This window comes from Cyanistes caeruleus, chromosome 6, assembly GCF_971803275.1.
Source record: "Cyanistes caeruleus chromosome 6, bCyaCae1.hap1.1, whole genome shotgun sequence".
Lineage (NCBI taxonomy): Eukaryota > Metazoa > Chordata > Aves > Passeriformes > Paridae > Cyanistes > Cyanistes caeruleus.
Genome location: NC_141706.1, coordinates 6,475,911 through 6,486,640, shown reverse-complemented (window position 1 = coordinate 6,486,640; position 10,730 = coordinate 6,475,911). Strand labels below are relative to the sequence as shown.

Here is a 10,730-nt window from a genome sequence, read left to right as displayed (position 1 = left end):
TCGCGCCAAGGCGGCCCCTGACGCAGTGGCGCGCGGCCCCGCCCCCGCGCGCCGTGTTTTCAAACCCGGTGGGCGGGCGCGATTGGCCGGCGTGCGCGGCACGTGACCAACGGTCGCGGGAAAGCCGCGGAGTCCGAACGGCGCGCGGCGGAGCCGTTCCCGGGCAGCGCGAGCGGAACCGGCGGCGCACGCGGGCGGAGCGCGGGCAGCGCAGCGGGAGCGGCACGGGCGGAGCGGCCGCCATGAGCTTCCTCAGCCTGCAGCGGGCGGCGCCGCCGCGGCGCGTCTCGGCCCGGCGGGCGGCGGCCCCGATCCGGCAGAAGCTGCTGTTCCTGAGCGGCCACAGCGACTGCGAGGAGGAGGAGGAAGAGGAGGAGGAGGAAGGCTGCGGCAACAGCAGCGCCAACAGCACCGGTGAGGACTCGGCGTTCCAGGAGGCGGACTCGCCGCTCTCGGCCGCGCGCACCCCGGCGCGGAGCGACCCGCCCCTGCTGGAGGAGGAGGAGGAGGAGATGGAGCCGGCGGCAGCGCCGCTGCCGGACGAGGGGGACTCGTGGGAGGAGGAGGGCTTCGGCTCCTCGCCCGTCAAGTCGCCCGGAGCCTATTTCCTGCTCGACTCGCCCTCGCCGCTGGCCCCGCACAAGGGCCGGCGCTGCTGCGAGCGCTCCCCGCCGCACCCGGCGGCCGGCGGGTACCGGGGGGCGCGGGGCGAGGAGCCCGGCTCGCCGCTGCCCGACTACCCGGGCACGCCTCCGCACAAGACCCTGCGCAAGCTGCGCCTGTTCGACACGCCGCACACGCCCAAGGTGAGCCCGGGGCGGGGTCGGGCCCGGCCGGTCCGTTATGTAACGGCGGGGGCGCCGCTCGGGACCGCGCCGGGGGCTCCGGCCGGGGCGGGGCCGGCCGCCGCCTCCCGACGGGACAAGGGGCGAAGCGCTTACTTACGTAGTAGTCGTGTATAAACAAAAAAACCCTTTGCGAGTCGGGCGGTGTTTTGTGGTAAGTATGTTTGAAAAGTGCGAGCGTGGAGTGTTAAAGCTCCTGAAGTGCGTGCTTGAGCGTGGAGTGGGCGTTGGTAGGGGTGTAGCCAAAAAGTTAAAGCTCGACGCGGGGTGTGATGCTGCGTGTCTGTCGGTGAGCTGGCACGTCCCAGGAGGAATTTGTTCACAGGAATGGTGATGAGACATCGGAATGGAGTGTCAGTGCCGCGGTGTGGGTGACACGGCACTGCTGGGCTGGGCTCGATGATCTCAGAGGGTTTCTCCAGCCGGATGGATTCTGGGATCCTGTCCTGCTGCAGTTGCTGCTGCCTCTGTGCTCCTGCATCAAACGTGAAAGGCTGTTTGAGCAGCCGATGCTGTTAAACTGACCGAGTCCAAAGTTTAGACGGTTAGCTCTTAACTCTGTCAATAGCAGACTTTTGGAAGGCATTTCAACTTTTGAACTCGACGCTGTGTAAAATCCTGTATAGTGAATTTAAATCTAGTGATAATTGGCTTCCTTTCTTCATTACTTTTCATATAGCCCTTTAGAAGTAATCCTGGGATAATCCCCGGGGATAATCTCCCAGGGGTCTATAGAGTATAGATGGAAAACAACTGACTTAAGGTGGGAGGAAAGCATCCTTCTTAATTGGTTTTCTACAGCTTCCATCTTCAGTGAGGTTTCACTGGTAAAAATCAGCGGTACAAGGTCGTAAAAGGTAGAATTGGTGATGATTTTGCACCTTGTCAGGAACAGACACTTTGGGGATGCAAAGGTTTTGTGGAATGTGATACTAAAAAACAATTTCTTAACAGCAATTCCGTGGGATTCTTAAATTAGATTCTACATGGGTTATCTGGAAGAATCTGTCGGTTCAGATATCCAGTGAAAGTACAGAAATGTGTCCTGAGAAGCAAAGATCTTAATCTAGTGTGAATTTGAGGATTACAATCGAGATTCCCATGTACTGAGTGTTGTTCCCTATGATGATTTGGGCTTTAGTCCTGTCAAATTTTTATTTTTAGGATATTTAGGATAAGGTGACGCTCCTGCTTGTGATCCAGTCATCAGCATCCTCACCAGGATGAAGGATACTCAGGTGCAGACTTTGCAGTGTAATTGGGAGAGGTTTTATCATGTGCCTGGAAAATGTCTGGTCTAGCAAATTACCACTCAGAAGATCAGTTTGGGATGTTTAACTGACATTGCAGCCATGCTGTCAATTCTTGAACCATTGTTTGTAGGCTGTACATCAAATGTTAATATTACCATTAATATTAATGTTAATATTAAATATTTCTAATTTGCTAATTTATTAAGACTGTCACCTAAATTTGTAGAAACCAAAGATCATTTTGTGTCTGATCTAGCTTCCACATCATGCATGTGAAAATCATGATGATAACAGTACAGGCTTGTCCTTCAGTTTCATCTGTGTTCATTTAATGGACAAAGATTTGTACAAGAAGCTTAGATAATGAAATTATTAAAGACAGAAAAAGATTACTCTCATTATCCTATCTTTTAAAAATAATTTTAATACTCGTTTGCTTGAACTGTTTATGTGTAGAGTACAAAGCATAATAGTTTCTTAGAAAGTCCTTTTGATGGAAATGCAGGTATTTAAACAACCAATAATTTAATTAAATTAATTAATTTAAATAAATTAAGTTAACTTTAATTAGACAATACTGTAATGGTGGCTTCAGGCATGACCTGACTGTTTAATGTCTAAGGCAATATCAAGGCTATAAATGGCTATAAATGTTTTTGTTTTGTTTTTTGTTTTGTTTTTTTTTTTAAATACAGAGTTTGCTTTCTAAAGCACAAGGTTTAGGCTCGAGCTCAGTCAAACTTCGAGGGGGCTCGCTGTTTATGAATGTTGGGAAGTCGGAGAAGCAAGAAGAAGATTTTAGACAAACACCTCACGTGAACATCAATCCCTTCACTCCAGATTCCATGTTCCTTCACAACTCTGAAGGCAAATGTCGTAGGAGGAAGAGGATACACTGGAATGAGTGAGTGACTTGTAGCCTCCTTTGTTAAGCTTGTATTTAGAACTACTTTTGGCTGCAAAAATTTTGCTACAAATTGCTTCTAAGAAAGTATTTTTGCTTGCAGATTGTTAGCAATGTGTAATACAGCTCTTAAAGTATGTGCTTCAAGACACATGATATGAAATAATCATTTAGCACTTGATCTTTTGATGACTTTACAGAGAGGATAGGCTGTGTCCTGGTCTTTTTTTCCATCATGGAATGGGCCATGCACAAGGGTCTTTCTTGAGGAGAAAATAAAAGCATTAAATAGAAGTGTGAAACATAAAGAAAGAAATTACAGATATTAGTATGGCAGTTTTATGGGTTTGTGTTTACAGATTTCTAGTGTTCAATGAGTTCACTAAAAGTAGATTGAATGGGAGAATTAGATCTCAGAAAAATTCAGCAGCTTCTGGGCTTCAGTTTGAAGTTTACTTAGACCATGTTATTTCTGGTGTGCATTTCAGCTCTTGTGGAGAGGACATGGAACCAAGCGATGGAGAGCCTGAGGAGGAAACCATGAGACCTGCTAAGGTGCTTAATCTTTGGACCTTGATACTAATTTTAGCAGTTTGTATATCTGCAGATCTAAATATTTTCCTTGGTAATCTTTGCAGAGGATAACAATAACAGAAAGTAACATGAAGTCACGGTATGCAACCGAATTCCATGAACTGGAGAAGATTGGGTCTGGTGAATTTGGCTCCGTGTTTAAGTGTGTGAAGAGGTTGGATGGCTGCATCTATGCAATAAAAAGATCCAAGAAACCCTTGGCTGGCTCAGTGGATGAGTGAGTACTTCCTGCTCTTAAAGCTTAAAAGTCTTCTCTTGGTGTTTCTTCTCTACATGGCTCTTTGTGTTGGTATCTAAAGAAGGCATTTAAGAGGAAAGGGTAAAACAAACATGAATTAAATTTAAAACAGATACAATTTGGAAGGGACTTTTTTTTCCCCACCCACCCCCCAGGTACTGTGCAGTACTGGGGAGAAAAGGCTAGTTGGCCTCTCTCCTGCCAGATGTTTGTCCCAGTATTCTGTGTGGAAACAGATTGTTCTCAAAATGAGAGTAACTTTGCTTCCTAGCAAAGGTGATTCTTTGAGAGATAAAAGGAAGGCACTCATTCCAACTGAGTCCTCATCCTTGTCAGCTTGAGTGATATACAGATGAGTTAGGTCAGTTTGGGGGTATTTTTTGGTATTTGTAAATGACCTTGTGGTTCAGGACTTTCCCTCACTCTTCAGTAGTGTGGGGAATAGTTGTTCAAATAGTTTATAAGTATATAACACAGTAGTGTGTTCAAATATTTATAATAAAGACCCCCACAAGTCTGAGTTGCTCAAAATTGCATACCAGACATACAATTTAGGGAATGCTGAGTTCAGACAAACCCTTGGCTTATGAGCACTTGTATTTTTTCCCTAAAACTTCAGTCATGCATCTCAAAGTTTTCTATTGGGAAGTGTGGCACCCACACCAGCCTCTGATTTTTGATGGTTCCACATGTTAAGTCTTTTAATATAATATAAAATATTTTAACTGTTTGGATATAAGTACAAATCCATCTTAGGTTGCCATGGAATTGAATAGGACGATTTTTAATTAGAAATACTTACCGTAATAAGAAATTGTACTACTTTCACCATACAATACTCACATGTGCTGCTGTTTTTTGTGACTAACAGGCAGAATGCTTTAAGAGAGGTCTATGCACATGCAGTTCTGGGACAGCATTCTCATGTAGTGAGGTACTACTCTGCATGGGCAGAAGATGATCACATGCTTATACAGAATGAATATTGCAATGGTAAGTAAAGAAGACATGCAGGTATCTACAAGCTCTTAACACCGGTTAGGAATTGATTACCCCACTCATAGCTCATGCTGTCATTCTTTCAAGTGACTGATGTTCCTTTCTGAAAAAGGTATATCAGATGGATGAAGGAAAAACTGTACAAAGTTGTAGACCAAGTCATGCATGTTCAAGCATTCTGGAAGTACCGTGAGGCATTTGTGAGCAGCAGAACTGTACAGTAGTACAAGCTGGAATTGCTCCGGTTTCCATTAAAGAGGGAGATTAAACATACTTCTGAAACATTTTGCTATTGTTGATACCCTGACAGAGATTTGGAAGAGAGAGAAAGCCCTTTCTCTTGTGCTGCTATCCTGTTAGTTTGTGTGGCAGCTACAGGAGAAAAGAATTTTATTATATTGGTATATGTCTAAAAAAAAAAGGATATAGCACTATATTTTACACTTACTGTATATTGCCAGCAAGTTCTTTGTGGTATATTCACTTAATTTTGAGAGCTAGTTGTTTTTACTTCGTCAGCTGTAAAAAAATGTGTTTTGTTTTTTTTTTTAATGTTGTTTCAGGTGGCAGTTTAGCAGATGCCATAAGTGAAAATTACAGGAATATGCGTTACTTTACTGAGCCAGAACTGAAGGACCTGCTGCTTCAAGTGGCTCGAGGTTTAAAGTACATTCATTCAATGTCTCTGGTACACATGGATATCAAACCTAGTAAGTTTGTAACTACTTTACTCTCTATTGACAACTTGCTCAGTTCATTGAATCTGCTGTAGAAAAATGAACAGTTAGCCACACCTTACTAACAGTAAATTCTTCCCTGAAGTTCTGAATAGGAACACAAAGATGTCAGTTATAAAATTGGCCAGCAGACCTAAACTGTTGAGTTTATCTTGGGTTCTTTTTGTGTAATTGACTCTACTTGCATAACACTTGGCTGCCTTCCCAGCAGAGGGGCTGCAGCGAGTCAGTTATAGCTTCTCACTCTTTGAACAGGTTATATATACAAATAAAACTTCTGTGAGGCTAAAGCAAACTCTAGTGAAACTAGGTCAAGTAGAAATTGTACAGAAACGTTTCTTTTAACAATTCTGCTCTTTTTCAGGTAACATTTTCATATCTAGAACATCAGTCCCGACTGTAACTCTAGAGGAAGGTGATGATGATGATTGGTCATCTGATAGAGTCATATTTAAAATAGGTGAGAAACAGCTTACTTGTGTGCAAAAACTTGCATTATCTCATTGCCTTTTGGAAAGTAACTTAGTTTTCTCCTTGCAGGTGACCTGGGCCATGTAACTCGAGTCTCTAGTCCTCAAGTGGAAGAGGGTGACAGCCGTTTCCTTGCAAATGAAGTTCTACAAGAGGTAACTGTTCTGTTTATGGGAAACAGTGATGTTAGGCCTGTGTGCTGTTTCCTTGAGGAAAAAAAATGTGAATTTATTTTTTTCTTTTCAAGAACTACACTCACTTGCCAAAAGCGGATATTTTTGCTCTCGCTCTGACTGTTGTCTGTGCTGCTGGGGCCGAACCACTTCCAACCAATGGGGACCAATGGCATGAAATTCGGCAAGGAAAACTGCCCAGACTACCACAAGTGCTTTCTCAAGAATTACTAGAGTTACTAAAAGTAAGAACTCCTGTACTAGTGGCTCACTGATAAATGTAACTTATTGTCTTACTGGGCTTAACAAAGATGCCTTGTTTTCTTTGTTTCCCAAGGTTATGATTAATCCTGATCCTGAGAAAAGGCCTTCGGCTGTGGCACTAGTGAAGCATTCAGTGCTTCTCTCTGCCGCAAAAAAGAGCGCGGAGCAGCTCCGGATAGAGCTGAATGCTGAAAAATTCAAGAACTCACTCTTGCAGAAGTAAGTTAGTAGGTCCTTGGGGTCCTTCAACAGGACTTATTTTCTAACAGGTACTAACCTGAGAGTGATGATAAAGCAGGAGTGTCCTTGTTTGTGGGTGAAATCCTCAAATCTGTATGCATGTGTGTACCTGAGTGTACAAAGTGGGTCATGGAAATTTAAAAGGAACTTTCTCCACAGAAAGAACTGCTTGAACACTCTAAGGGAATCTCAACAGCACTATTAGTATTCAAGGCATACAAAACATTATGGTTTTAAACAAACGTTTCTGGACAGTGCACACTTTTCTGACAGGTGCATGTAGCCTCACTTTATATCTGTATGATTTGAGTCTTTGTTTTCCTAGGTCATTTGTACACTGAAATATTGGAAAATGACTTAAATTACCTGTTTTGAACTTAAATGAAATGGGACATCAGGAATGTTATTGGAGAGTGTAATTTGACCTGTACACAGCACTGTTACTGGGTCACTAGAGAATCATTCGTATCTGGAGGTCATCTTGTCCTACCCCTTGCTCTAACACTCACTGTGAATTAGAACTTGGAAGAAGAGATTCCCTTTAGGAAAGTCTGATTTCTGCTTAAGTTTCAGGGAAAGAGTTAGTAAATTAACAAGCAGCTGTCTGACTCTTACACTACAGTTACCTTTGCATGTGTTATACATAATAGGCAGGCCTTTATGAGGGAAATAGAACACTGATTACTTATTGAGGGTGTGTCTTGAATGAAGATGTTCATTTCATGTTCAGGTTCACACCATTGTTACCTGCTTATCTTGCCATTGCTAGTCTGACCACAGCCAGATGTTCTAGATTAGCTGGTTATCATTATAATATTATGAATTACATTGAAAGAATAATCAGATAAATTGTGCAGGGTGCTAAAGGGCAGATTTGCTGAGGTAAGTTGCTTGCTTGTATGAAGACAACATATTTTTGCACCACTTGAAAGAAAAAACTGGCAAAGCTAGTGTTTTTGAAGACTTCTTCAGGCCTGGCAACAAGGATGCATCCTTGTAAATCCAAGAATGATAGAAAGACAGCACATAGCCACAGTAATTTTTAATGTTGTGTGGCATAGTGCTCCATAGAATACTTAAGGTATTTTGGGGGGAGAGGTGGTTTTTTTTTGTTTGCTTGTTTTTTTCTTTAATTTCTGCATTTGAACCATTGAAAATACCGCTTCTGAGTGTAAGCCATCTTCAGTGAAAAGAATTCTTTTAAGGCAACTCAGCTTTTCTACTGTGTTGTCCTCTTTAGAGGAAGGAAGAATTCAAGATTTCTAGGCAAGAACTCAAGACTTCTAGGGAAGAGAGTAAGGATATTCTAAAACTTAATTTCCTGGTAATGGTGTGTGGTGGTTGGGCGAGCACACGTGTGTATTTGTGACTGATGCTCACAAGGAAGAGGACTGAAAATTGGCTGCTTCTCTTTCAGTGAGCTGGCACAGTGATAATTGTGGGGGTGATTAGATGGGGCACGGGTGTTACTGAGTAATATTTTGGCTTACAAGAATGGGAATTGCTTATTAAACTAAAAGATGTAGCTTAAAACTGAATACACCTATACCAATATGCAGCAAGCTTGTAAAATTTGATTTTGCTTGGCAGCCAGATGTGAAGTGAAATTACTTCAAAATATTGGCTTTTATAGTAGAGCAAGTTCTTTAATGGATAGTTTGAGATAGTGGAAGGAGGAGAGTCTGAGGCAAGGCTGAGGCTTGGCTGTATGTCAGTATTTGAAGAAAGGAGAAAAGCAGTGTATGGGGGAAACCTTTATAAAGGTAGTTGTGCTCTTTAGTAGGACTATTTTATAGTTTTATCCTGGCTTTGATTAACTTTGTCCTCAGCCTGGGTATTGGTAATTTTCTGAAACAGAACAGTTGTCAGAACATTGCACGGGGCAATGGCCTTTGCTGCCTTCAGTGACTCTGCCTTGCAGGCTCCTGTTTTTGTTCGGCAAAAAACGGAGGCGGTGATTGGCTTTAGATGTGGGTATGCAAAAGGGAAAGGATGCTTCCTGAATTGTCTGTTGCCAGTTTACCCACACCTGTGTTCGTCTGTCTGAGTCTCCCACAGAAGATCAGGTGTCCCTGAACGCACTTCCTTTGGGCAAGCCTCAGCAATGAACTCTGACTTAACACATGCCTTGTGCTAGGAAGTAAAAGCACCTTACTCTGTCCTGGTAATTGAAGTGTTGAGCTGCTTGTAACAGGCTGGATTTCAGAATCTGAGTTATGTTTTTAATTTCCTTCCCTTGCTTTTCAAAAGAGAGAACATTTAGACAAGTAATGAGCATCCCACCTTGGCCCTCTGGTTGGAAACAGGTGGATGCGAATCGTAACGCTCTCAGTGTGACCTAAAATTGACCTAGAGTTTGAACTGTGACCCACTGTAGCTGGTTTGCTATCTCTTGCTGTGATAAGGCTGTACCTTGTGGGTGCTGCTGGGTGTGACAGTGTCCCTGTGTTGCAGAGAGCTGAAGAAGGCGCAGCTGGCGAAGGCCGCGGCCGAGGAGCGAGCGCTGTTCACTGATAGAATGACCACGAGATCCACGACGCAGAACCGACCGTCCCGGCTCATCGGGAAGAAAATGAACCGCTCCCTGAGCCTCACCATATACTAACCATGGAGTCCAGAGATGGCCATGGCTTCTCTGCTGGACCGAAGCCTACGGAATTGAAGGAAGCTTTCAATTCCTGGTTTCCTGTTGTGGGATCGGTACCACCAGTTCTGTAGCTATTGGTTCTGGGTTTTTACTTGTACTCTGTGGCTGGTTTTATATTAAGCGTTTGAGTTAATGGACTCGGTTACTCTCCTGTCCGTAGAGGGTCCTGGATGTTATTCCATAAACCTTTCGGTTACACTGTTAGATGTTACGTTATCCCAGGGTTAACCACTCTAGTGGTGTGCTGCTTTGTAGTGTTACAGCGTTGTAATAAAAAGCAATATCCCTAATCTTTTAAGAAGGAGGGAGGGGGCCTTACTTTGATAGTTAATTTTTTTTTTTTTGGAGCCGAGGGGGAATTAATTTTGAAAGACAGGCTTTTAGGCCACCTACAGTCAATGTACCTGATGTCAGGTAGACTTTTGTTGTGAATTTTATTTGTGTATTCAACTGGGAGCACTTTGTAGGCATTGCATAAACCACAGCTTAGGAACCTGTGGAATTAAGTGCCATGTGGAACTGCTGCTATTTTTAGTTCAGTGTCCTTGCTGTAAACTGTAGCATTAAAACAATCATTATTGTGTTAATAGGCTTCTTGTTAAAGCAATTAAGTGAAACAAATGTAAGCTGCATTTTAGTGAAGGCAGCATTTTTCTCTCAAAGCTAGTGCATTGTGAAAAAATGCACCAATTTAATATTTGGACTCTGTATTAGTGTAGTGCAATTGTTAATGTCTTTGCTATTGATACTTTGTTCTTCTTTCTAATAAGGTTCTCTGACTGTTCATATTTTCTTCAGTTGCCCATCCTTGAGGCTATTGTATGTTTGCGTTTTTTATGTTGGAATATTTGTAAATAGTTGTTTAGTGTGTTCAGGTTGTTTTTCATTGTTTATGTACATAAGTTTGATCAAGCTTATAGTGTACTATACAGAAACTGCAGTCTGGGATGCCAACAGACACAGCTTAACTATTTAGTTTGAAGTTTCAAAATGTGGAACAGAATGTGGCCGTGGAACCGGTGCTGTTATTGAACCTAGGCTGACAGAAGAACTGTTCTGATTACTGGCTTGTCTCTTCATTCATTTTACTTAAAACAATGTTTCCCTTTTGTGCTCTATTTGTTCTTACTAGTGTTGAATTTGAATATTAAAGTTAAAAGTTCTGTTTGTTTAATATCGCGTAAATCTTATTTAACTTTGTAGTTATGGAAATAATATGCTATGGCAAGTCCTGATGAGATCTGCTTCCCACTCATGCCTAATGCTTGTGATTCCCTCTCATGAGAGTGGATGAGATACGTATCATGAGATACCACATTTGCTGATAGTTAGGGGAGAGAAGGATCTAAGTCCATGTGGCAGTCC

General features: G+C 42.9%; 1 protein-coding gene across 3 annotated transcripts; it reads left to right on the top strand.

The window, feature by feature from the left end:
- Nucleotides 1–52: 52 nt before the first annotated feature.
- WEE1 (WEE1 G2 checkpoint kinase) lies at nucleotides 53–10,539 on the top strand. Of its 3 annotated transcripts, XM_023928594.2 has the most exons (12): nucleotides 867–999; nucleotides 2,010–2,083; nucleotides 2,794–3,002; nucleotides 3,491–3,557; nucleotides 3,641–3,813; nucleotides 4,706–4,827; nucleotides 5,397–5,543; nucleotides 5,935–6,030; nucleotides 6,111–6,196; nucleotides 6,289–6,459; nucleotides 6,552–6,697; nucleotides 9,173–10,539. In XM_023928594.2, exons 2-12 carry the CDS (start codon nucleotides 2,069–2,071, stop codon nucleotides 9,321–9,323), a joined length of 1,383 nt encoding a protein of 460 aa, XP_023784362.1. In that variant the 5' UTR covers nucleotides 867–999; nucleotides 2,010–2,068; the 3' UTR covers nucleotides 9,324–10,539. The 3 variants fall into 3 exon arrangements, with proteins under 3 accessions (XP_086748125.1, XP_023784362.1, XP_086748126.1); XM_086891999.1 differs by lacking the exons at nucleotides 867–999; nucleotides 2,010–2,083 and adding an exon at nucleotides 53–806; XM_086892000.1 differs by lacking the exon at nucleotides 2,010–2,083 and having other exon boundaries at nucleotides 901–999.
- The last annotated feature ends 191 nt before the right edge of the window (nucleotides 10,540–10,730 follow it).